Here is a 26,766-nt window from a genome sequence, read left to right on the forward strand (position 1 = left end):
ATTGAAGTTCAGAAAGATGAAGGGTCTTCATAGCCGGTAATTGGCAACGGCAGATCACACACGTGTGAATGATTGCCAAGTTTTTATTCTTTCTCTGCGAGCCGCCTTCTGATAGATGAATGGCTAATTTGCCTAATTTGTTTGGTTCTGGGGAGAAAAAAGATAGCAGGGAGATCGGTTTTATCGATAAAGGGAAAAAAACCCTGCCATTGTTTGCCTTGGAAAAGAAAGTGTGTTGCTCTCATATCGTAGTGTGCAGTCTTACTGTTATCCCAAGTTTGAGGAGATCACGGTGGTAGTGATTTGTGAACGTGTGGCCCTGGATTTGCACGAAGGGCTTACACCCTCGTATGGGATCTCAGCTGGAACAGAATTTATTCTGAAAGACTTAAAGGAAGTCGATTAAAATATTAGAGCTATCGACGTTGTCTGGAGAGATCTTGTATTTATTTCTTTTTTAAAAAATCCACAATGTGACCGTGGCTAGGCCCTATTATGCTATTGTGATCGCAGTTGAACCGAGAAGGGTGATTAACGATAGCAATTTATTGTACCTGAGGAGGAGAGAAAATAGGAGATGTTGTCGTTATCATAAATCATATCATAAATAACCAAAAAGAAGCACTCAGAATGCTTGTGTGGCGTCAGCAGCCGGCCCCCTCAGGCCCGTTAGCCCAGGATGTAGCCATAGAAACCCCAAAGTCATATTGTTATCTCCGTCTCGCTGCAGTTATGTGATACAACAGCATTAACATATAGATTAGGCCATTTATAATACTTGGTGTCATTTCAGGTTGGCTTGCTTATATAGCATTTTCGTTTTTTATTGTGCAGAATGTTAGTGAAATAGTGCTTTTTTACAGGTCGGTGTGTGTATAAGTATTTATAACGCATCGTCTTTGCTCTGCTATTAATTTATTGTGTTATTGATTGGTTGTACTATATGAATTGTCACTGCCTAATTGTCTTGTCTTTGCTAGTAATTTCCATTTTTTTTAAGTCAATAGGTTTATTTAAAAAATACCTACCCACTTACACACATCGAGTTGTGTTTCAAGGGTCTAATTTCCGTTACGTTATAGACAGGACAACGTAAAAAATACTGTATGAGGGGATGTAGACGGGATTTAAAAAAAAATTTTTGTAGCCTCATTTGGAGCTAAAAATAGAATGTTGGTCTGGATAGTTTTTATACCCCCACTCGTCCCGTCTGTTCCAGGCATCCGGTGTCTGCCCATCGGTTTTCAACTGCTGGTGGTCAGAACGCCAAGCACTGGTGCGTACGGTCCGTGAAATATCGAGGGACACAAATAGCTCTGTCCTGCCCTTGAGACCATCCCGCCTTGTATAGTCATCTGCGTGTAGAGATGGCCCCAGTAAAAAGATCTTCAGCTCCGAGAAGTAAGAGGTCAGACGTCAAGACTTAGGTGTTGCACGCGAGCATATTTTCTTCTGCGAGAGTCCGTGGGCTGTGCTAGGTGGAATCATGGCTCCGGTAACAGATGCCAGACGGGTTCAGTCCACATCAGTCCAGATCGCCTTCCGTGCTCGTATCCCTGGATGTGGGCTGTGTACGTACCTGGCACCGATCCCTGCCACAGCAGTTGAACCGATGGCCACAAAATGTGGTTGATTCTTAAGGACAGGAAATCATGTCCTATTTGACTCTCTGTTCCTGAGATCTGACACAGTGCTTGCCACAGGGGAATTCAGAAGACACTCAGTAGATGAGCGAGGGAGTGAATGAATGAATGAATGAATGAGGACTGAATGAATGAGTGATAGCGATAGTGAGTCGCTTCAAGGAACGTTACGGTAAATACACCTTGTATCCAGATGGACAGAAAGGTATTTTTTGAAAAAATGTGCATCTTAAGCAAACCCTTTCATATTTGTTAATAAAAAAGGAAACTATTACAAAAGCAGCAGGATGCGTAAGCTAATAAGAAAATAGGAAAGTTTGTGTCATAATTGCTAGAAATTTCTGCATGTATATTTCTAAAAAGAATCACAAGAAATCTAGTTTTAAATACATTTAATTTTTGGTGAAATATACGCAGACAGAATTTCATTGGCCCCATGTCGAAGGTTGAGAAAGGCAAGTATAGTTTCTGCCCGTTTTGAGATTGTGCCACTAAATGTTAAAGTTGCGTGCATCTGTGTAGTGAATGAGATAAAAAGCTTCTCAATGCCATATGAAAACAATTTCCTTTTTTTCCCCTACTTTCCATGAGCTTTTTAGATTATAGGGTTTCTTTAAAGGCATTTATTATTCTAGTTAAAACGATATTTTGTTCTAAGTCAATATTTATAGTAGTTTAGGATTAACCCATTAAAACCCCTTTGGGTGTGTTCAGGCCTTATTTAAGCCTTGTTTTATGTTTTGTTCGAGAAGTTTGGTAAAGACACATGTTTTTCTCATTATTCCTCTGGGAAATGTAGCGAGTGTGGCTTCTTTGTGTCATTAACGGAGGAAAATTGGGGTGCAGTCTGTAGTATCTCCTTTACTCACATCTACATCTGTGAAATTTTAAAAAGATGGACATTAACAGGGACCCATCTTCTCTCTGATATGTAAGTAGGAGAGAACTTGACAGTTTTTCTGCAGTCAGTCACACACTGAAGGAAAACGTTAATTTGGTGAAACTGGGTGAAGGGGATTCATGAGTTCTTTGTAATGTTCTTAAAACTTTCCTGTAAGTGTGAAATTATTTCAAATTAAAAACTTAAAGGGGTACGTGGGTGGCTCAGTCGGCTGAGCATCTGACTCTCGATTTCGGCTCAGGTCATGATCTCATGGTTCATGAGACAGAGCCCTGCATTGGGCTCTGTGCTAAGCGTGGAGCCTGCTTGAGATTCTCATTCATTCTCTCTCTCTCTCTCTCTCTCTCTCTCTCTCTCTCTCTCTCTGTCTCTCTTTCTGTGTCTCTCTCTCTCCCTCCCTGCCTTCCTCTCTCCCTTCCTCTGCTCCTCTCCCCTGCTCATGCATTTTTTCTCTCTAAGATAAAATGTTTTAAAAAGTTTAAAATAATTTTGCAATCAAATGTTGGCTTGGAATCATTGGCTGTTTAAATGAGAAGACTCTGAGATCCCTGAGAGACCTCCACCTCCCTCTTTTTCTGTTATGAGATAGTCTGCTACCAGTTAAGTATCTCTCTTAAGTTGCGTTTCTGACAGTGGTGATAAATTTGTGCCGAGTCATTCACATTATTTCCCATCATTTCCCCTTTTTTGACACATGCGAAAGCATTCTGCATACGCAAAGCCTCTGACGGAATGAAAAGTTACTTTTTAATGTGGCGGGTTTTTCCTTAGATTGGATTACAGCATTTATGTTTTAGTGAATTTATGTGAAGAATAAGGTTGTTGATGGTGGACATGAACTTTTACCAGAAACTTGACATTTTTTTTTAAATAAAGCTTCCCTCCCATACTGGTTTTAAGTATGGTTCTTCATATGTCTTTTTTTCTTATTGTCAGTATCTTTTTTTTCCTCTCCTAGAAGTGTAGAAGTTATCTCATAATTTATGGTATTCTTTGAAGAATGACAGTACTAATGATCAGTTGTCACAGGTGTCATCATTTTGAATAAATTTTCACACAAAGGATAATCAAATCAAAAGTCTTACCACTGTTAACATTAGCCAGATTTTAACACAAGCAGAATTGAAAATACCAGTTTTGTAAATAATTCCTTATCATACCTTTAGCAGCATGAACATGAATACTTATCCAGAGCTGGCTTCCCTTAGTAAAATATCCGTTATCCTGAAAAAGTGTCCCCAACAGCTCTGGGCTGCTTTCATGGCAGGATAGAGTTATTAGGGCAGATGGCGGAGTGATACCCACTTGACCTGTAGATGCCAACTGTGGACTTGCGCTGTTATACGGTTTTCGAGAGATTAGAGTGAGGCGACTTGGGTTTGTTTTGTTTTTGTTTTGTTTTGTTTTAATCTTCTCGTAAAAGGATTGCAGGGTTAACCTTACAACGTACATCCCTGTTATTGGCCAGCATTATTATTTAGTAGTTTGAAAATTGAACTCTAATTAGTTGTTCCAGCTAAAAAATAAAAAAAGCCAAAAACTTTCATCTGGAGGACCTATAACTATTTTTCTATTAGTCCAGGAGTTCCCGTGCTGGGAACTGCTTTCATTAGAGTACTCCCTCTGCCCTCCCAGCGTGTCCTCCTAAGGCCTTCTCTGGGGGACTCACCCTCCCAGAGCTGATCCAGATCCGGATTCAGCTCCAGAATCAGAAGAACAAGGCCTACTTCAACATATTCCACGGGCCCATTGTGCCGCCCGGGCTCAACCTTCCTCTCTCTGCTTTGGCATCGTTGGGATTTATGAACCTCTCTCAGGTAGGAGGAGGTTCTTTGCAATTTAGAAATAGAACAGTAGTAAGTACTCTGAAATTTTTTATTCATTCACTTGGAGAATATCCTAAAGCTGTCCTCCTTCTAATTTTTTCATATGTTTGCCTGTTAGCAGTTAGTGGATTTGAAGTCTCTCTTGTCATTTTGATAAAGATAGGGTTGGAAGGGGCTGTTCAAATCTTCTGAATAGTGTAAATCTAGGACAGGAGTCTGAAAACTTTTCTGCAAAGGGCCAGATAGTAAATATTCTAGACTTTCTTTGTTGCTTGTAGAACCAGAATACAGTAGAGCCCAAAGTGGGGGACGGGGTGGGGGACGGTCACTTCTAGTTGCTAAGAAAAAGTGTCACGGAAGAGGGAGCATTTGATCGGAGGCTGAGAAGAGATAGTCACCGGGACACCTGGGTGGATCAATCGGTTAAGCGTCCGACTTCAGTTCAGGTCATGATCTTGCAGTTGGTGAGTTCGAGCCCCGCGTCGGGCTCTGTGCTGACAGCTCGGAGTCTGGAGCCTGCTTCGGATCCTGTGTCTCCCTCTCTCTCTGCTCTTCTCCCGCTTGCGCTCATTCTCTCTCACTCTCAAAAATAAACAGACGTGAAAAAAAGAAGAAGAGATAGTCACCAAATGTCAGGGGGCAGAGCATTTCCGGCGAAGGGAGCTGCATGCACAGAGCTGCGAAAGTGACACACGGCAGTGTGTCCTCAAGCAACAGATCAGTCCACGCGGCTGGGCTGGCAGAGTGCCCAGGACGGGGTCAGATGAGGGAGCGCCATATAGGTTGTGCCGGGGAAACGGGGTTGATTTTACATTTTAGCATACTGGTTTTCACCTTGCTGTAGCCTCACAACAAAAGCTTTTGTGGCAGCTCAGCGTGTAAGATACAGAACCGTACGGGTAACCATTCCATTTCATAGAGAATAGGGGACCCGGCCCATACTGTGTGGTGCTTCAAGAGGGGTTCCGCAGAACCCTCCAGGTTCCAAGGAGCTCCTTTTGCAAAGTAGGGACCGATGAAAGGTCCTTAAGACAAGAAGTCATCCGGGGCACCTGGCCGGCCCAGTCGGTGGAGCGGGCGACTCTTCGTCTCAGGGTGGTGAGTTCGAACCCCACGTTGGATATGGAGATTACTTTTTTAAAAAAAGCTTTAAAAAGAAATGCAGGAGGGCGCCCGGGTGGCTCAGTCAGTTGAGCATCCTTCAGCTCAAGTCACGATCTCACAGTTTGTGGGTTCGAGCCCTGCGTCGGGCTCTGTGCTGACAGCTCAGAGCCTGGAGCCCGCTCCCGGATTCTGTGTCTCCCTCTCTCTCTGCCCCTCCTCAGCTCATGTGCTGTCTCACTCTCTGTCTCAAGTATAAATAAACATTAAAAAAAAAAAATGCAGGAAGTCATATACTCGGATTTGTGGCCTCGGTAAGGCAATGTGAAAGACGGGACTGGAGCCGGAGGCGTAGAGACTAGTGAGGAGTACAGACAAGAGGCGCCGGGGATCTGAACTAACGAACTAACCACAGTAGCCGCGGGGAAAGCACATTAAAGGAAATGCAGTAGGAAATCGTGTCCGCAGTGTGGAAATGGAGACAAAGGAACGAAGTGGTCTGGAATGACGTTTCTGACTCAGGTACCTGGACGGATGATAGTGTCATTCTCAAGGACTGCTAACAGTAGTTATGTCTCAAATTTGTCTTGTGTTAGACATCATTAACTGTCCACCCGACTCTGTGTCTAGGGACTGCGCTAACTAATAATCCTCTTTCTTCTTTCTTTCTTTCTTTCTTTCTCTCTCTCTCTCTCTCTCTCTCTCTCTCTTTCTTTCTTTCTTTCTTTCTTTCTTTCCGTTAATGACTGCGCTGCTCACTCACCGGGGCTCAGAGCCTTGAAATGGTGTTTGACTCCTTCGTCCACCCTTTGACCCCATCATTTATTAGATTCCGTTCATTCTGTATTCAAAATGTCCTCTACCTCCATTGCTTCCTCTTGTTACCACTCTCCTGTTCGGACCCTGTCGTCGCTTACCTACATCATTTCAGCAACTTCTGACTCGTCACGTCTCCATTATAGTGGTCCCTCCCATCCATCGTATATGGTCCTGCTAGAATCATTTGTTCACATACACCCTGAGATTTTTCTTCCTTGTCTAAACATCTTCCCTAGGTCCAAACGGCCAGCAGAGGAAAGATGGTTTAGTTTTTCTGGAATTCAAAGCTGCTTGGATCTGGAGGCAACCTTAGCAGGCCCACTTTGCGCCGCTCTCCACTTGCACCGTGCTTGCCCGGCGGATTACCCCCCTGGCGTTTCCACCTCCGCCTCCTTGTCGTCTGTTCCTCCCCCCTGTGCTCACCCTTCCTGGTCCCTGGAAATCCAAAGCACTGCCTGATTCGTGAAGTCTTCCATAGGTCTTTAGCGTTGCAGTAATCTGTTTGTTTGACCCGTGGTCACTCTTTGTCCGTCTTCTGGTGCTGGTCACTTTCCCTGTGCTATGCACATACGTTGTGTCCCCTGCTGAACCGTGACATGCTCAGCTGGTACGTGTAGAAAGAAATAACGTGATCTTAAAACAACTCGGTCAAGTAGGCAGGTCAAGTGCCATTAGTCCCTTTTGAAGGGTCAGGAAATAGGCTGAGGGGGTCAAGAGATTGCCCAAGGCCTGTTGCCCCGTAGTGCCGGAATGCTAGCGGAAACGGCGTCTTGCTAATGGCAAAGCCGGGATATATGCCATTTGCACCACACTCTCTCTCAAAGTGCTGACATCAGCAAGCAAAGCAGAAGACATGAACCGTGGGTGAATCATATCCAGGTTGGAAACTTGCGTCTTCTAAACTCCAAGAATTAACATTTGTTATAGGAGTCCTAAAAGTAGGTACGCCTTTTTGTCATTTCTGAGGATAGGAGTCTTACAATAATCCATCTCTGGATCTTTAGAGATAATGTATGTGTGTTGGGGTGGGGGGAGGCGGGGGGGGGTGGTAGGCGCACATGCACGAGCTTACACAAGAGGGAGAAAGATGGTGTTCGGTGAGGCCAGGAAAAGAGTTGCGGAAGCAGGAGACCGACAGTCTGTATATCTGCTGTCACCGGCCGGCACTCTTCAAAGAATGATGGCGTGCAAGTCTGGAAGATCCTTGAGGATCTACCGCTTTGCTCTCTAAACGCCATCCATAAGCTCCTTTCTTTCCTAGAAATCACATTTGAAGCGTTGTTCTCATGTGCTAGGATCTTTAAAATATTCCAGTAACACCTCTTTTCTTTTCCCTTGCCAGAGGAGGAAGAGCAGGTGCCCACGGATGGGGGTACGTCAGCAGAAGCCATGCAGGTTCCCCTGGAAGAAGACGATGAATTGGAGGAGGAGGAAATTATTAATGATGAGAATTTCTTGGGTAAGAGACCGTTGGATAGTCCGGAAGCTGAGGAAATGCCTGCCATCAAGCGACCGCGGCTGTTAAGCACTAAAGGGGACACCCTGGATGTCATATTACTGGAAGCCCGAGAACCCCTCAGCTCAATCAATACCCAAAAGATCCCACCAATGCTCTCTCCGGTCCACGTGCAGGACAATACAGACCTAGTCCCTCCGTCACCAGAGCCACCGATGTTGGCTCCGGTCGCAAAATCGCAAATGCCAATCACAAAACCATTAGAAGCCAAATCGTTTACACCTAAAGCAAAGACTAAAACCAGTTCTCCGGGACAGAAGACTAAGTCACCTAAAACTACGCAGTCACCAGCAATGGTCGGAAGTCCTATTCGGTCACCAAAAACCGTATCCAAAGAGAAGAAGTCTCCTGGGCGCTCTAAGAGCCCCAAAAGCCCCAAGAGTCCCAAGGTTATGACTCATATTCCCCAAGCACCTGTCAGACCCGAAACACCAAACAGGACTCCTTCCGCTACGATAAGTGAAAAACTTAGTAAAGAAACTCTTCAGGTAAAACAAATACAGACGCCCCCGGATGCTGGCAAACTCAACAGTGAGAATCAGCCGAAGAAGGCGGTCGTGACGGACCGAACGATCGACGACTCGATCAATGCCGTGATTGCACGGGCTTGCGCCGAGCGAGAGCCAGACCCTTTCGAGTTTTCTTCGGGATCCGAATCCGAAGGAGACATTTTTACCAGCCCTAAGAGAATTTCAGGTGCGGAATATACTACTCCAAAAGCTTCCACCTCCTCCAACAGTGTCCCTAAGGCAGGATCCACCCCTCTGCCCCTCTCGGGTGGGGCCTCCAGTTCCGACAACTCGTGGACCATGGATGCGTCGATCGATGAGGTGGTGCGGAAAGCAAAACTGGGAGCACCTGCAAATCTGCCTCCCGGCTTTCCCTACATCTCCTCTCCTTCGGTCTCCCCTCCCACCCCGGAACCTCTGCACAAGGTGTACGAGGAGAAAGCCAAACTGCCCTCCTCCGTGGAGGTCAAGAGGAAGTTGAAAAAGGAACTGAAGACCAAAATGAAAAAGAAAGAGAAGCAGAGAGATAAGGAGAGGGAAAGAGACAAAAGCAAGGAAAAAAGTAAAGAGAAGGATAAAGTGAAAGAGAAAGAGAAGGAGAAGGAGAGCAGCAAGGAAGCCAGGTACCCGTGGAAGGAATTTCTTAAAGATGAAGAGCCGGACCCCTATAAGTTTAAAATAAAAGAATTTGAGGAAGTCGATGCAAAAGTGAGATTGAAAGATGGGATGGTACGGAAGGAGCGAGAGAAGCATAAAGATAAGAAGAAAGATAGAGACAAAGGCAGGAGGGACAAAGATAAGAGAGACCGGGAAAAGGTTAAAGACAAGGGGCGGGAGGAGAGGCTGAGAACATCTGCGGCCCCCCTCGTGGTGCCCCCGAAGGACGCGGCCCTGCCCGTGTTCAGCCCCGCGGCGGCCGCCAGGGTCCCGGCCGGGCTGCCCGCCTTGTCCTCCATGCTTCCTGAGAAACTGCTGGAGGAAAAAGAGAAGCCTAAGGAGAAAGAGAGGAAAAAGGACAAAAAGGAGAAGAAGAAAAAGAAAGAGAAAGAGAAGGAGAAGGAGAAGAAAGAGAAGGAAAGGGAGAGAGAGAAGCGGGAGAGAGAGAAGAGAGAAAAAGAGAAGGAGAAACACAAGCATGAAAAAGTAAGCACTTTTCCATTTCTGGCACTGTCTGAACACCGTCCTGTGGCAAAACTCAGGTAAAAAAGCCAGCAGTTAGAGCTGCGTCTCAGAGGCAGATGGCCCGTAAGTTAGCCGGGAGGAGATTCGTAACGTGGTTATGGAATTGAATCGAATTTTAATTCTAAGACCCACAAACTTGTAATCAAGCCCCCTCCGTGCTGAAACATGTTAACAAATTCACAGCCTAGGAGGAACCTATAATCGCAGACTATAACCCCTCTGTTCATTAAGCATGGTAACGAATCCCTGCCAGTTAAAAAAAAAAAAATCTGTAAATAGTATTTCTGTAATCATCAGGTGTACTGCATACTATTTTGTGCCCGAATATTCGCTACCCCGCCCCCCAGAAAAGACAGCCTCCATCTTCCTAAGAGCACGCACCCTGTGGCACTATTTTAAGGGGACAGCCAGGCCCGTGGAGCCCCTCGGTAAGGACTCCTGTTTCCTTTCCGTGGGCCGTGGTTGCGAGTGTTTAAGGTTAGGACCTTTCACTGCTTTCTGCTGCATCTCTTATCCTTCTCTTTTCTGCTTTAATAAGATTAGGACATGTTTCTGAGAACCTGGGCTGATCAGGCAGCCTGGTTGGTGGGCAGAATATAATCCCAGATAGTTTACGATGTGAGTAAATCAGGCTTCTGTAGAGGACAGCCCAAGAGGCCGATACGTATCCCGCGGTTTTGTAGAAACTGGGGCCTCAAGCCTTTGGGCCCAGAATGTGACCTCTGCTCTCTATGGTCTGGTTCCTCAGCTCATGGTTCCTGGATTACAGTGCTTGACTGGATGGTTGGAAAGTGTCTTTTAAACTTTCTTAAAAAGCGTCTCGGGGTTCGTGGTGGCATCCCCACAGATTCCCAGAGATCCTTCCCCTGCCTTCTAGAAACAGTCCTCTCAGAGGCTGGCCAGAAAATTATACCCAGTCATTTTCTTCCACATAATAAGATAAGATGTATTCGACATCCGGCAGATCTATTACCTACCAGTATTTCTGCAATTTTTTAAAATCTCAAACTTACCTAGAAAAATTAGTTCAGCTGACAGGCTGTAATGGCATCTCTCACATTTTTCTGCCTGCCTTTGTTCTTTTTCTGTACCCCTTGGCTATGCTTAAAATGTAAAGAAGTAGAACGGAAATGCCGATACTCCTAACTGAACATCAGCGAGTCAACCAGACACAGAGCTCCAGCTCCCGTTTCCGTTTTAATAGTCATCTTATCATCATGTGGTTCGTGTGCAGCTCCTGGAACTGCCGCGAGCCGTGTTGTCTCCTCCTGACACACCTGTGGCTGAGGTCCGGCAGGTATATTGCCATCACCCTCTGTGCACGAGAAACTGGGTCTGAGGAGACTGGCTTGTCCAAGATCAAGGTCACACAACCAGCAAAAGCCAGGTCATCTGCACCAAGATCCTCTTCACGGTTTCGAAATGCTTACTGCTGGGGCTCTGTCGCCCGGCGGAAGGCGGTCACTCGGCCACCCGGGGGCAGCTCAGAGCCCTCAGCGGGGCACAGAGGGTTCTGTTCCTTTCAGTCCCGCCTTAACTCTGGAAAGTCAGTGGAGTTGTTTCAGCCACCACTGAGAATTTGAGTGGAGCCCGTCGGATTAGATCTGTAGCGGCAGTCCTTGCCTTTCCTCAGCTTCTAGCTGACCTTGGGAAAGAATAGTCCCTCGGACTCCCTGCTAGATTTCACCTGACAGAAGAATACGAGCCCTTGTAACGCTTCGGATAGGTTACGGCTCAGATAAATGACAGAAGATAAAAATGTATAGCAGTTGGCTGTCTTATGAGGTCTTTAAAAAGAATAAACAGAGCTGTCTCTGGAGTTAAACCTGAGTTCAAATCCTGGCTTCTTTTAGCTGTAAGACGCTGGGCAAGTTACTTTTCTGGGTTAAAGGAGATTACATCTGAGATGTGTTTAGTACCGTGTCTGGCACATAAGTAAGTGCCCAGGAAAGGGAGAGAACGCTGATGGTGAAGGCAAGCGTTATTATTTCTTCACGAATCCGCCCGTAAAAGGTAGAAACCTGGAGCTTGCTCCTGCTTTGGACCAGACCGGCTAACTCACGTATGACAGGCCGAGTCAGCTCCGCTTACGGTGTTGGAAAATTATTTCTTCTTCCTTGGCACCTTTTAAAGTTCAGCTCTTCGTGCAGATAGGAAGGGATAAAAGCTCGCGCGGCCCGGGCAGACACCACTGACAGGGTGGGGAAATTGAGACATTAACGTAGACCTTGACTTCTGCTTTTTCAGCCCCACTTAATCCTCCCCGAGCGTCAGGCCATAGGAGTGAATGAAAGTATACCTGAAATTGGGTTACATAGGCTTTCAGAATTCTCTTACATATCCACAGACCAAACTAAGGCACATCTCAGTCTCCCCAAGAAGATGTCTTGTCACAAGGATGAGGACCACAGTGTCCTTCTTTGCCCTCACCCTGACCATCTCCCAGGAGCCACCCTCACAGACCTTGGCCCAGATCCGCCAGCCAGGGCATTCTTTTGATAAAAACATCTCCCCTCCTGTAAACCTTTTTACCAACCACACCCACATTTATCAATACAGGAACCAGTGAAGATACCGTTAATTGAACGGAGATCGGCGTGGTAGGTTGAAGGAGCCTCGGGCTTGGAACCCAGCAAGTCTGAGTTAAGATCCCGAGCATGTTTGTTTGTTTCTTTACTCCTTAGGTACTCCATCTTTATTTAAAGTGGGCTTATGGTAACTCACACTTGTTGAAAAGCAGCAAAACAGTAATAGTTAGTATTTACTGAGGAATTACTGGAGGCTAAACACCAGGTAGACACTACACGTAAGTTTAATTTCTTGCCACAACTCTGTAAGGCAGAGACCATAATTGTTATCACTTTAAGATGAGAAACTGAGGCCTAGAGAGACTAATCAGGTTGCCCACGATCACACAGCTCGTAAGTATGTAAGCAGGAGCCGCGATTTCATCCCAGGCTGTGAGATGATGCTATAATTGACGTTCTTAGCCACGATACTTTCCTACGTGAAATAAAAAACGGATTAATTGAAATAATGTGTGCAAGGCCCCCGGCTTAGTGGTGCGTCATCAGGAGGAAAGATCATCTTTCCAGAAGGGGCAGTGATCCAAAATATAGTGGCTTAGGCACAGTCTTTGTTCCCCGTTACGTGCAATAGTACACGCCAGTCAGGGTTACGGGTCTGATCTTTCACCTCTTTAAAAGAGAACCAAACTAATTGTTTATGGAAAATGTATTAAGAGCAATTATGCTGCCTAGTCACAAACATCCCCCTGGTAGCTTTAGCAGTGACGAAGGTAACGGTACATTTCGGAGCAGTTACAGTGTCCATTTCCGTCTGTCGGTGAATGCACTACATGACTTCATTTAGTGACTGTGGGTTTTTGAAGTTTAGATGAATGTTCCAGGACTACTTTAATTAAAATTTACTCTTGGCATCTTAAGTGGTTTTTGGAAGGAGGATTGCTGTGAAAAAAAATAAGAAGATGTCTCATTATCTGTTAGTGGAAGTGGACAGTCGTACATAAAACCCGATACAAGACAGGAGCCAAAATCCATCCGTCAGATTTGGCAATACTGTTTTTATGCTCTCGAGTATGATCTGAGAAGGCCTGGGAGAGTTTCCTCCAAAAGATGATGATGTCACAACCCGCAGTGCTGGCCCGCTAAGATCGTGGGCTTTGGCAGGCATACGGACGTGGCTCTCAATTCTAGCCCCACAAGTTCCTACTTCTGCACCAGCCTCTTCAAACCCCTCAGGCCCTCTGCTCCCTTCCCTCTGTCTCTCTATTCAGTACCCGGAAGAGACCGCAAGATACAGCATAAGGTATGGGTTACCTCTGCTTACAAACAATAATTTCATACCTTCTCCAAGACACTTTCGGCTTGTAAAGGCCTCCTTTTCTGCCCTCTCATAGAAAACTCTAAGTGAAGACCAGTTGGTGTCACTTAAGATGACTCTCCAGAGTTTCCTTACAACTAACCAATAATGTTGCTGATGGGCCCAACAGATGATCGAGATCTGCTTGCAGCAAAAAGCTCATAAATTCCATAAAGGATTCCCCCAGTTTTTATGCTCCTGATCAATGATGCTGTTTTGGGCGAACATCAGCTACTGGATGAACTAACTCAGATAGTAAATGATAAGAGTAACTGCTGTTTATCGAGCTCATACGAGCGCCAGACCTGGCCAGAATTTGGCTGCCAACAGCCCGGAGGGTTTGGTGGTGTTGCTCCTGCTTTGAGTGGAGGCAACTGCCCAGGAAGGTTGAGTAGCTTGCTGTAGCTGGTGGCTTGAAGAGCTGGGAGTTGGCCCAGCTCTGTGTGAGCAAAGCCCGTGTGCTTGTTACCCAAAATGGCCTTCTCAGCCGGTCACCCCCACGGAGCTGACGAGAGGGACAGACAGGGCTTCACGCTCGGGAGTAGGGTGAACTGTGATCTTGGAAAAGTTTAGTCCCTGAAGAGACCTTAGGGAGCTCCTGTTCGACCACCATATTTCGACCCCACCAGCAGTGGGGGTCCTCTGTGCTTTAATGACTTCAGGAATAGGCACAATTAAAATGTTTCATGTTTCTTTCACTTGTCCCCAAATCCCTTTGCATTTGCCCTCAAAACTCTTTTATTGAATGAAAATAGTTTATTATGTGGAGGATGACAGACAGTCTTACTGGTTTGGCCTTTAACAAAAGGCTCTCAGTGTTTTCCCTTCTGTTGAGGGTGATGGACTCCTTTCCAGTCTTTTCTCATCAGCTCCCATGATTAACTAGTGAAATGAAGGGTTTACAGTAAAAAGAATAATCCAGCGAAAAGGGGGAAATATTCCCTTCCTGTTTCTTGTCTCCATCTGTTCCAAGAGGAAACCAGCAGCTTAACGTTTGCACGAGTGTGTTTGAATTTATAGACGCTTACCGGAGGCCACCTATCTCCAAGTCTTTGTGTGAATGAACGTGAGCGCTTAATGAGAGCCTGCGTTCTGTTTCAGTTGTCCTTACTGGATTCCACTTGTCATGCCTAACCACACCATAGAACTTCTTCTGGCTGTCTTTTTCATATCTTAAACAGTTTATCGGTATTTAGAATTTGTTTCTAAGTTGAATTAATGTAAAGACCTCAGTTGGTAAGAAAGACCACAAAGTGCTTACCAGCCACCCTAATTCTGCATCCAGAATATTAGATGATCAACATTGGCTCTTCGTCAGTGCTGTTTCTGGATATTTTTCTGACACATTAGCATAGATGGGGATCTGATGTAGCATTTACTGAACTTGCTGCTACCCTGTCTAGCACACATACATTTTTTTTTTTTTTAATGAAAGAAGTTTAACGTTGAAAAAATAGAAAATAAAAACTTGGCCAGATTATATTGACAAAGCTGCCCATTACCTTTGCAGAAAGTCCCTGTCAGAAGATAAACTTTAAAGCTGGAATGCATGAAAGAGTTCCAAGATAGAATTTAAATTTAAACTGATTCTTTATAGATAAGCTTTTTAAAAATCCACCTCTTTGCTTCAAGTCAGGATTTTAAAAATAAATTTCCCCTTTAAATCTCTTGAGCGATTTTCATTTTTTGCAAGGCCGCACTGCTGGTGTCCTGGAAAAATGGAGAGTTAGAGCTTTATCAGTTGGTGCCCCGAGGTATGTGGCAAAGAAGCTAAATCCTTGAAGATTAGCAAAAAAAATGCAGCACATGGCAATAAGGGGCTTATATGACTACTAGTATTAGTTCAGGTGAAAGCAGTATTGCTTATACATAAAACTGGACAAATCCACTGACAATGTATTTTTAGTTAGCTACAAAGGAGTCTTCTATTACTGGACTTTGCTCTTTGGTGGATTGGGAAGCTTAGTAATCCACTGTAAATGCTCTGCGCGCCCCAATTCTCCGCTCACTCTCAAGTGCACTGCTTTTATTTTAACCCTTAGACGCTCACGTCGTCCCCAGGTTTTGGCTTCGTGCCACTGGAAGATGGCATGAGGCGTGTGGTTTAAGGAATCGAGATAATTGTCATTTAGCTTACTGATTTCTGGGAAAGCCCACGCAAGAAATTACTTTGTGAACGCAGGAGGTGTCTTTGTTTTTATTTCGGTGAGCTTCCTGGGTAAAGTTAATGTAAACCAAAGTCTGGCATGACATTTTAATGTAGAAATTGTATTTCCCGTATGAATTGTATTTCCCCATGTATTATTAGCATCCTCATTAATCTTTTTCTGTACTTGCTTGAATGTTGTCTTTAAGTTAAATGTTTAAGTTCAGCTTCTTTAAGAATAAGAATGAAACTAAGGTTTTAAGTATTCGTAGGGTAGGATTACTAGGTGTCCTGGTTTGCCCGAGACAGTAGCAGTTTACACACTTTTTGTGGCGTAAATACCAGCCCCCGCTTTAACTCCCAAAGGTGTCCCTGGATGATGTGCTCACCGCATCATCCATTACAGGTAGAATTTGGAACTGAGGTAACGTGTTCTGAATCATTCATTCATTCCACAAGTTTACGAACTATCTCTTGTCTTCGGAGCACGTATCTACCGCTTTTAATTGGACTCACAAAATGTACCTGTTTCTGTTTGCTCATTTTGTTTTTGCATGTTGTGCCATTTAACTTTTTAAAACAGTCGGTCATAAGCAAACCATGTCTTGATTCTCTTACTCTGACGAATTACTTAAGACAGCATCAAAAACCCAGCCAGTTGAGTGGAATGGAGTCGAGGCCAACGGCAACCACAATTTCCATGTAAACTAGTTAGCCTTCTGTAGAGAAAAAATATTTTACAACCAACGCTAGCCATCTCACAAATATATGTCATTCATCATAAAAGACATTTACAGAGAAAGCGAGCAGCTGCTCCATGTAAGACGTCAGCATTCCCAGCAAAAAGGACTCCAAGTGGGAGGCAGAGAGTCAAGGGGCAGCATGGGAGAGCCTACCTGTGTCAGGAGGCCTACCTGTAGATAGTGTATTTACTAACTTTGTAAACTCTGGGCAAACCACTTAATCCTTCTAGTCCCCCGTGCTCGAGGGTGACGATACCTTCCACACCCACCGTGCAGAGTTTGAAGAGCCAGTCGGATCCCGAATATGGAACACACTTCGTGCTATGCAAGTGTGAGCTATAATTATTGTGTAGCGTGGTAACAGGAATCCACCAAATTACAGTGTGAAGAAGCATAATAATAATAAAGATTTTTTTTCAAGGTAGAGCAGCTTTATGTTTAAATGAAGCTTAAGAAAAGATTAAGTACGTGATTAACAGCGTTGTGGGTTGAAGGAATGTGGAATATTACTCGTCACTTATGACCATATGGCCCTGAAGGTTTGAAGAAATTTAGCAACTTCATGCAGTTTTCCATTCTCTGAAACAAAACTGAATCCAATCCCAGTTTTGCTGTTTGTGTGACCTTAGAAGAGAAAAAGGAAAAGGAAAAATGGTTGCTTCCTATATGATCCAGTTTCCCTGTAAAACAGAAACGGTAACGCCTACCCTACGTGTTTGTTAAAAAACCCATATGAGAACATCTGAAAAATATCCATCCACGATGCCTGGCAAATAGTAAGTGGGTTAAAATGTTCGGTTTGGATATATTTGTCTGTTCTTCCACAGATACTACAGAAAGGTAAGGAAAATAGAGAAATCGTAATAGTTTACAAAATAGACCAAACGAGTGGTTTTCAGATTTGGTTACATAAGGAACTCTTTGTTGGGGGGGCGAGGGGGGAGTGGATGCAAACCCTAGCTAGTCACCCGTGGGTCTTGCTTTGACCACACCCCAGTGACCCTTGGTCCCCTAAGGCCTTAAGGAAAACCATTGGACATACCGGCCAAAGCACCGGCAAATGGAGGAGACATTTGCCGAAAGTGAGACCATTTGGAGGCGCAGGTTTGTATAGGGAAGTCGGTAAGTTTAAGTTTCCATGTGGTGAGATGAGATATACAGGATATTTAGTTGAAAATGCTCGGGTAATATTCCGTTTCGGTCATAGGTTCCAGCGGCACTAGTCTAGAGAGGGAGGTTTTGAAGGCATGATGTATGTGAAACCTACGATTGAAACCATGGGCGTGGACGAGCTCAGTGAAGAAAGTGAGGAGTGGCGAGGGGGCCCAGTAAGGTCAGGACATCGTAGAGGAGAAGGAAGAGGTGTGGTAAGACCCGCAGTGCAGAACATACCAGGACATCGGGAAACGATTGGTGTCTGGGGAGCGTGGCTTTAGTGGCCTGGCTGGGACAGAAAGCGGATTGGAGTGGGTCGAGGAATGAGTAAGTGAAGGCAGACAATGAAGTGAGGCTGGAAAATAGGAGAGCTTGTCAGCGAGATGCTGAAGGGCAGGCAGGACTTTTAAGATCGCGGGGAGCACACTTACAAGCTAGAAGGAAATAACGGAACTGCAGAGTTGAGGATGCCTAGGTGAGAAGGAAGCTTCCTTACAAGACTGGAGGACATAGACGAGTGCAGTTGTGGGTGCAGAGAAGTTTGTAGGTTATGGGCTCAAGAAGTCCTGCCCGGTGGCCTCAGTGGGTTTTCCTATGGAGTTTGAGGGGCAGAGGAGGAAAGGAAATCACGGGATAGGTCTCGGCTCGGAAGAGGTAAGGGTGTGACGTCATCGCTTCAGATAAGTTCTTTAAATGTGTCTCCTATGCACTTATATGCCCGTGCCTGCGACAGGCACTATGAAGTGGCGATAAACACAACAGACACGGTCTCTGCCCTTAACGTAACTTAGCTGGTCGTCCAGACACACAGGGAGCATAAAAGGCACAGATGGAATTGTAGTTTCTGATGGTACAAGTTTACATGATCTTTACGTTTTTCTTTGAAATTACTCTGTGCCCTTGAGGATGATTTTAGATTGATCCTGGGCAAATGGTGAAGTAACCAAGGGGCAGGGAGCTCAGAGTGCTTGCAGTTGTTAACTCAGTCTTTGAGAGCCTCCCACATGCCTCACACTATTCAAGAGAGTGGTCGAGAGGGGCTCAGTCGGTGAAGCATCCAACTCTGGATTCCAGTTCAGGTCACGATCTCACAGTTTGAGACTGAGCCGCACGTCGGGCTCTGCACTGGCAGCACAGAGCCTGCTTGGGATTCTCTCTCTCCTCTCCCTCTCTGCCCCTCCCCTCCACGTGTGACCTCTCTCTCTCTCTCTCTCAAAATAAATCGTTATTTAAAAAGAGAGAGAGAATGACTGAAATCATGGATCTTGATGTGACAATGGATTTAAAAAAAAAGGGGGATAGGTAAAAACACGACAACATAGTAACTTTGATCAATGTGCAACAGATTGACGAGATATATCATATATCGAGCATTATGTTATATATTCATTCCCCTTCAGTGGTTTGCAGTGTAATGTTGCATCCTTCCATACCCCACGACCAGGGATGTTAAACATCTGGCAGTTCCTGGACACTTCCTTTCCCCAAAGAACTGTCCCACCAAAAGTGCCGACAAAACACTTGTTGAAAAACTCAGAATATAGATGGTAACTTGAACTACGGGGCTTCTGTTCAGCCTGCTCATTCAAAATACTCTACCATGGCCTCTTGAGACCACCAATCGTGAGGAACCCCTGTATAATCGGGCTTGATCCCCTTTCTCTTAGCTCCAGTATTTGTGAAGATCTTCAACTTAGCCATCGGTCCTTGCCTTCACTACAAATCCTAGTGTATGTTTCTTCTTTTACAGTATTTCGGATCTGTTGGCCACCAGCCAAAAAAAAACGGAGCAAGTACACTTGACATTTCCGTTTTCTTATATGATAACGCAGACTTAAGATGAGTTTCTTGTTTTTCAAGTTCCATAAATAGATGCGTTTTATCCTATTGTGGAGATATCGTTGCATTTTTTTTTCTATTTACATGAAGTCTGGCAATGATGTAAGTGTTTGCCAAATGTCTAAAAACTCTAACAATAAAATGCAAGAAATTAAGCATGACCAGGAAGAAAGAAAGAACGAACTCCCACGCTTAGGTAAAGTGAGTCAAGTTTGGGGAATTTCTCATGATGCCAGAGAGCCTTCAGTTGTTGAGAAGCAAAAGCAAAATTCGCCCAGAGTATCCTTGCCTCTGGCATGGTAGCCACATTTGAGGCTTAGACTGGCCTAGGAGGTTTATGGAAATGAGGCAGGAGGAGAAGAGGTGGGAGGTCTTGCGCTGAAAATGCATTTAACTCCCCTGTAATAACTCCCAACAGATCAAACTGGAGCCGGTGCTTCCCGCCCCCAGTCCGGTCATCCCCCGGCTGACGCTGAGAGTTGGCGCTGGCCAAGACAAGATGTAAGTATGCACGTTGCCCGTTGTCCGTTAGAGCGAAGGGAATCGAACTTGCCCGTCTCTGCTCTTTCCTGGTGGGCTTAGAACTCTCACCTTTTCCAGGTGTGAACGTGGAGGGTCAAGCTTTATTTTGAGAATTCTTCATTTTTCAAGTTGTATTGGTTTCTTCCTCAGAGTAAATGCTTATTGCTTTCTTCGACATCCAGGATCCCTTCTTGTTCTTTTTCCCTTTTCGGAAGACATGACGTGGGGTCTGCGTAATTCTGAAGGTCCTGGTTATCTGAAAAGGGAGAAAGGATATACTGGATGCGCTCACTGTCGTATCCCTCTTCTCAAGTCATTCTTAATCACCGTGACAAAGAACGGAGAGTCTCATGGTTTTATTCTGTACCTAAAAACAAAGATACTGCCACCCAAAGGCTTGGTGAAGTCTTAACTATCTGCTTGTTTGTTTGTTTGTTTGTTTAAGAGAGAACTGGAAATGTAAACCCCATGATCACTGTTGGTCTTAATTTTCACCGGATCATCCTATCAGCTCACCCTTCTTTAAAGTAAATTTAGTTGGCTGGGTTTTTTTTTAATTCATTTTTAAGATATGAATTAAGGTCTACAACACTCTTACGTGATTTTAATAAGGTGATAAAACATCGGTCTATTTTTGTAAATTATGGTAAAAACTATTCTTTTTCTAAAAATCATTCTGTATGTCGTTTAAATGAATTGCATCAGCTATAAGTACTAGTTTACAACCTTATTTTTTACGCCTGAAAATGGATTCGTTTAAATTGCAAACAATCAAATATTGTGTAGAAAATAGGCTTACAGGGCATTTAATTGTCATTCAGATTTTAGCCATAATAATGAGAGTAGGAGCCATGAACTTATATAGTAGGTAGAGTAGGCAACAGAAAATATGCTTTGTGTTCTCAGTGGTTCATTCTTTCTTAACAGTTTGTGTGTGTTTTATGCTGCTCCTGCTGATTCCAAATGTAATTCACTGAAAAAGTCCAGTATCATTATTATGAACGGAAGTATAGAGGCAAATGTGATCTTCTAGGAAAGTGTATGTTCTTTTGAAGATTGAAGGAAGAAAATAGTTCATCCTTTTCTTACCTAAATTATCCGCATAATTTCCACCCTTTTTGGTTTCATCAGTAGGAACCTAGACAGTGGGTGGTAGTGTTACTGACGAGTTTAGACAGTATCACAAAAATACTGTAGATTCAGTCCTTTTTTTAAACCAGATACTCTTATACCCCATGCTCTCTATTTTAACTACAAAAATTTGAATAATGCCCTCCTCCCTCAACCAGTGGAGGACAGAAGGCTGATTGATGAGCAAGGAGGCCCAACCAAAGTAGCTACTGATACCATCGTTGTGAAAATTCTGTATTTGGGCTCATTCCTCTACGGGCAAGATATTCTTGTTTATCATTCAACAAATACTCTTCTCTTACTAGTTCACATTTATTACTATTTTCTCAGTAACTCACCATGACTTAATCTTTACTTCCACAAGAGTTCGGCTTGCTCAATCCCTTTAAGGTTTGTAGAAAGACTTTGATAATAATATTCATTTCATCCACCCTTGAGCATCTTTCATTCATTCTGTTGACTATTTTTCTCCTCTCAATAAACCACTCATACACTTAAGATATTGTGAAATATGAAAAATAGATCCTGTTACCCTGGAACAGATTGTCCAGTATTAGGGAAATTGTAATACTCAAACATTCCAGACAAATTGCCCATGACAGTATAACATTATTATATAATATGCGAACCTTCGGATATTTAGGTAAATAACCCCCGTGTTATAAGAATAATTAGTCATTTGGCCAGAGTCAGGCACAAGGAAGTGCTTATAATGAACAAAGGAATAAATTCAGTGAAATAGATTACATTTTAAAATAAGAGAGAAAAAGAAGCCCGTGTCACCTAGTAATAGGATTTTATGTAAAATGTATCTTAATCAGTAAAGAGCCTTTTTCTTTCTTTTTTTTTTTTTTTTTTTTTTAATCCAAATCAAGGATCAGCCCACTGTGGCCCATGAACCAAACCAGTTTTCGTGTGGCGCGCAAGCCAAGAAAGCTTGGAAAAACTTAAGAGTATTTTATGACACATGAAAATTGTATGAAATTAAAAGTGATCTTTTATTGTTGTAGCATAAGGGTACGTGGCTTATTCCACGGCCATAACGGAAGAGAGGAAGTCGATTCGTACAAATGTGCCTTCACTCAGTTTGTGCGCACCTGGGGCTCTAGCGCACTTTTGAAGTGAAGTTAACGAGCAGAGTAGGATGCGGAAAGGGGGGTCTAAATAGTCCAGGGGAAGGGGCTGTTTATTGCCGAGGAACAGGCAGAGGATAGAACCTTTTGAAATTATGGGCAAAGGGAAAAGCTTTACAGGGCTCAAATTATACCCTCTCAGTGGAAGATCTTGAAGACAACGTTTAGTTTCTAAAGTTTCCTAAGTGAGGAAGGTCTTCTGCCCTTGATCTGGGAAAGTACTTTGAGGTTAGAGTATTTCCTCCGTCCTCTGTTGTTGTTCCTCGAGGCAAGACCGCGGTCCCTTGTTTTTTCCTTTCTGTAACGTGCCTGGAGCCTGTATTCTAAAGAACCTACGGGAAGTCCAGGACCTCCGCCAGAGAGCGTGGACGTTCAGGGTGACTTTGCAGGGACTGCACATGCCTTTAACACGCCCCCTGGTGAGGGGCACGCAGCGTTGCCCTCAGTCAGGAACGGAGGTGGAAGCGGGTCACTAACCCTGAAACCCCGGTGTCTGCACGGTGAGGCTGGTGAGCAGAATGGCCGGGAGACGCGGCCCCGTGAGGCACATACGAAGACGGCCCAGGCCCAGGCCCGCCTCGCGGTCGAGCAGGTGCGCGCTTCCCCAGGCACGGCCGCCTGGACTGTGTTGATGAGGATCGCGAGGTCACACTTGCACTTGGGGACGGGCCGTGTCATCCGTCCTCCCGGTCTTCCCGCTCACCGAGTTCATTTATTCTGAGCAGGTGAGGAAGAGCGAGCAGCTTACGGCGCTCGTTTGTTCCCACCTCTCGGAAGGGAACGGCAGAGCACGGTGCTGGAGCAGGTCGGGGGCAGGGACCGTTGGACGAGACGGTCCGAAGGCCAGGGCCAAACGGGACCTACAGCTCTTCTCAGTTTAAGTGTGGGGCTCAAGGCGCCGTTAAAGGAGCTTCTCATTGAAAGGGTGATCCTAGGGGCGGCTGGGGGCGCTCAGTGGGTTAAGCATCCACCTTCGCCTCAGGTCATGATCTCGCCGTTCGGTTCGTGGGCCCAGCCCAACCCGCCGTGTGTGGGTTCGAGCCCCGCATCGGGCTCTGCGCTGCCAGCTCGGAGCCTGGAGCCTGCTTCGGATTCTGTGTCTCCCTCGCTCTCTGCCCCTTCCCTGCTCATGCTCATGCTCTGTCTCTGTCTCTGTCTCTGTCTCTCTCTCTCTCAAAAATAAATACGCATTTTAAAACAATGTTTTCACTAAAGTATTTTCAAAGAAAATAAGCATTTTGGGGCACCTGGGTGGCTCAGTCAGTTAAGTATCTGATTCTTGGTTTCAGCTCAGGCCACAAGGTCACGATTTGTGGGTTCAAGTCCCGTGTTGGGCTCTGCACTGACAGTGCAGAACCTGCTGGATTCTGCCCCCCTCTCTCTCTGCCCCTCCCCTGCTTGTGCTCTCTCTCTCTCAAAACAAATACATGAACTTTTTTTTAAAAAGCCCCTTAAAAAAAAGAAAATAAGCATTTTATATTTCAAACTGTAGCCAGATTTAGCTGAAAGACATTTGACAGGGTGAAACGGGTACAGTGAGCTCTCGTGATGAGTCCTTTAGACAAATCACAGCAGGTGGTTTTTATCCTACTCTCTGCCTTTTCCCTCTTTATGTGAAACGTTATTTGTTTATTCATATATAACTTTTTTCCCAGTCTAAACAAACTGACACTATCCCTTCGAGAACGTTAACTCAAAGAGAACAAGAAAATTATTGGGGCGCCTGGGTGGCGCAGTCGGTTAAGCGTCCGACTTCAGCCAGGTCACGATCTCACGGTCCGTGAGTTCGAGCCCCACGTCAGGCTATGGGCTGATGGCTCGGAGCCTGGAGCCTGTTTCCGATTCTGTGTCTCCCTCTCTCTCTGCCCCTCCCCCGTTCATGCTCTGTCTCTCTCTGTCCCAAAAATAAATAAAAAACGTTGAAAAAAAAAAAAAAAGAAAATTACTAGACAATAGAAATAGGAAACTAATCCCAAGGAGAGGAAAAAGAAGCAAATGATTGCGTGTCAGATAGAACTATGCTGCCTGGCAATCAGGGCAAAAAGTGAAATAGCGTTTTTAAAAAGGAAGAAGATACCTCTCAGTTTCTCAAGAGAGACAAAGCTCTTCAAGGCACCAAACTTGAAACGTTATTCCCATGCGGGTCCAGGGGAGAAAACAGTGCCTTCCGCGGCAGCCTTTACAGCAGACACAAAGACAGTTTCTGTCCCACTGTTTCTTGCGACAAGCTCTGATCCAAAGGTATAGCCTGGTTGCACACTCCGTGAAGAAGACTCTGGAAAGAATCCTCAGGTCTCTAGTTGAAACACTTGTATCTTCGTTTTGTGTTGATCAAGACTCATAATTCCAAGTGACAGAAACCCCAGTGAGCTTAAAGGGACAAAGTAAAAGGGGTTTATTTGGCTTTAGGTGAGGCGGTCTCCAGGGTTCAAAAAGTATCATTAGGACTCTGCTCGCTTTCCTGTACTCCGTCTTGCCACTGGATGGTGACGGACGTGGCCCCAAGTCACCCGAGGCTGGCCTGGTTCTCGGGGCTCAGCAGCCCTGGCGCATCCCACCTCCCCCTCCCGCTGGCTCCCGTTACCAGTTCTCATGAGGGCCTCGGGGCAGGGGTCCCAGAAGGAAGGGGGGACGAGCGGCAGGCAGAAATAATTGGCATCTTTTATTTAGGACAAGGCAGCGCTAGTTCACGTGTTGACGAGAGCATGCTGAGGTGGCAGAGAGAAGAAGCTTGTCGGTTTAAAAAAAAAAAAAGATCCTTTAGAAGTCAAGTTCAAGTTCAAGGAACATTTCAGATCATCATCCTGTCAGACTCGGAGGGCCTTTTTGCTTTTCTATTTTTAATTTACTTTCTTTCCAATAAAACTGTCTGCTTTTGATTTAAAAAAAAAGAAAGAAAAAGAAAGAGATTGACACAAGATTGCCCTGGTTAGCTTGCCACTGAAACGGCAACATTTCCGAGGTGGTTCGCCTATAAGAGAAGCCAAGGAACGGGAGCACTGACCGCTCCCCCCCCCCAAAAAAAAAAAAATCTTAAGAATAACGGTCTTTTAAAATTTATGGCAAATGACTTATTTTTCATGCTAGCGAAACATGTTGACATTACACATGAAGTTCCCTAAGGAGCTGAACAACTGGAGCACAAGTTGTGGGTCACACGTGATTCTTGCCCCCTGACTGTACTTAGAAACTCAGCAGACCCTGACCCACGTGTCTCAGCTGTAATTCCGAGGCGAAGCAGGCCAGAGGCCAGTTTTTTCCGACTCAGGTCTGCGGCCCTTTTGTGACTTTTCCAGACAAAGAGTCCTCGGCCTCCGTCTCTTCCTCTCTCGTTGTCGCGGACCTAAAATGATGATGAAATCTCCAAGTTTAATTTCCTCCCCTGGCACGTTGTCATTTGTTCATTAACACCAAACATGCAGCGCATGTAAGGAAAAACACAGCACGCTGTCCGAAACACTGACTTCAGGTTTGGGGAAATGCTTTTACTACACAGGAAAACAAGTGGAAAGATTATAATCAAAGCATTTCCATCTTACTTGTAAACAATTACCGCCATCCGTGCATGGATGCCACATTAGAAGACTCGGGGAAATTTACTGGATTCCATTCTAATGCAATTAGAGCTAATTTTGTTCTTTAAATGAATAAAAGGTCAGCTAGTAAATCTAGCTTATCTTGAGTCCAGACTTCAATAAATTGTTTTATTTAATTTGTTGTAAAAGATCTTATCCTTAATGGGCCTAGGCCTTATTAGTTCACTTAGGTTTTAAAATATTTATGACCACCTTTTTAGATATGATTTGAATGATAGTTGGAAAGTTTCTCTCTGCAGTGTTATCAAGGCCCAGAATCACTAATTGAGTGAATATAGGAAGGTACTTAAGATTTGTTATCTAGAAAGAGCTGATGCAAACTTCCAGAATTTAAATGTTCTTTTAACCTGTGACAGGCAGAGACAATTTAGCTCTATCATGGTAACCTCTCGGATACTATCTGGCTATAATTTTCCCTACAGATCAAACTACTCACACTTCTCGTGTTTGTAACGAATCCGCACCTACTGATGGAGACACTTAGGCACTCTTACTGTCACCGACAACAACGTGGGACATTTAAATTGTTCGCGTCCTACTCTCTCCTGTCATTTTATGGGGCAGGTATTCACCTAAGGACTTGAGAGGCCTGGCGGAACGCCGCTTCTTCTCTATCCTCCCACCCGCCTCTGACGTTTCTAAGATGGATAATCTTGTCACGGCAGGACTTCTGTGATTTAGAATATTGCGGCTTGAAAAAACTGCGGTTGCCAGAGTCGTGGGTTGAAGGATGCGCCACCGTGTGGGGCCGAGTGGCCGCGCCACCCTGTCCGGAGTGACCGTTTGGGCTCCTCACGGCTTGCGTGCCGGGCCCCATGGGGTGCGGCATCCCTCCTCAGTTCTAGGAGCTCCTCCTCCCGGGCCTGCCTTCGTTCCCACCTCTCCTGCCTCTGCCCCTCCCCACAAGTGCCTTCCCCTCACCGTCCCCCCTGCCCCGCATCTCCCCCTCCTCCCTTCTCCTTTCTCCGGTCTGAGAGGCTCCATCTAAACCTGCTAACCCGTGTGGCGGCTCCCCTCTACCTGACTTCCTATCTTGGTCGGACCCTCCTTGTGTGTACTTCCTCTGGGTTCCTCGGTCCCAAACCCACCGCATCTGGTTTCTGCTCTGGGAACTTTCCTGGA

At 45.0% G+C, this 26,766-nt stretch overlaps 1 protein-coding gene across 1 annotated transcript in view; it reads left to right on the forward strand.

The window, feature by feature from the left end:
• The window catches only part of TAF3 (TATA-box binding protein associated factor 3), a 182,222-nt gene that overhangs the window by 125,996 nt on the left and 29,460 nt on the right, over positions 1-26,766 (forward strand). Inside the window, exons 3-4 of the mRNA XM_060659337.3 lie at positions 7,633-9,458; positions 19,681-19,763. Of these exons, the coding sequence (XP_060515320.1) occupies positions 7,633-9,458; positions 19,681-19,763 (1,909 nt within the window). The remainder of the gene's footprint in view (positions 1-7,632; positions 9,459-19,680; positions 19,764-26,766) is intronic.

This window comes from Panthera onca, chromosome B4 (genome assembly GCF_046562875.1).
Source record: "Panthera onca isolate mPanOnc1 chromosome B4, mPanOnc1 haplotype 2, whole genome shotgun sequence".
NCBI lineage: Eukaryota > Metazoa > Chordata > Mammalia > Carnivora > Felidae > Panthera > Panthera onca.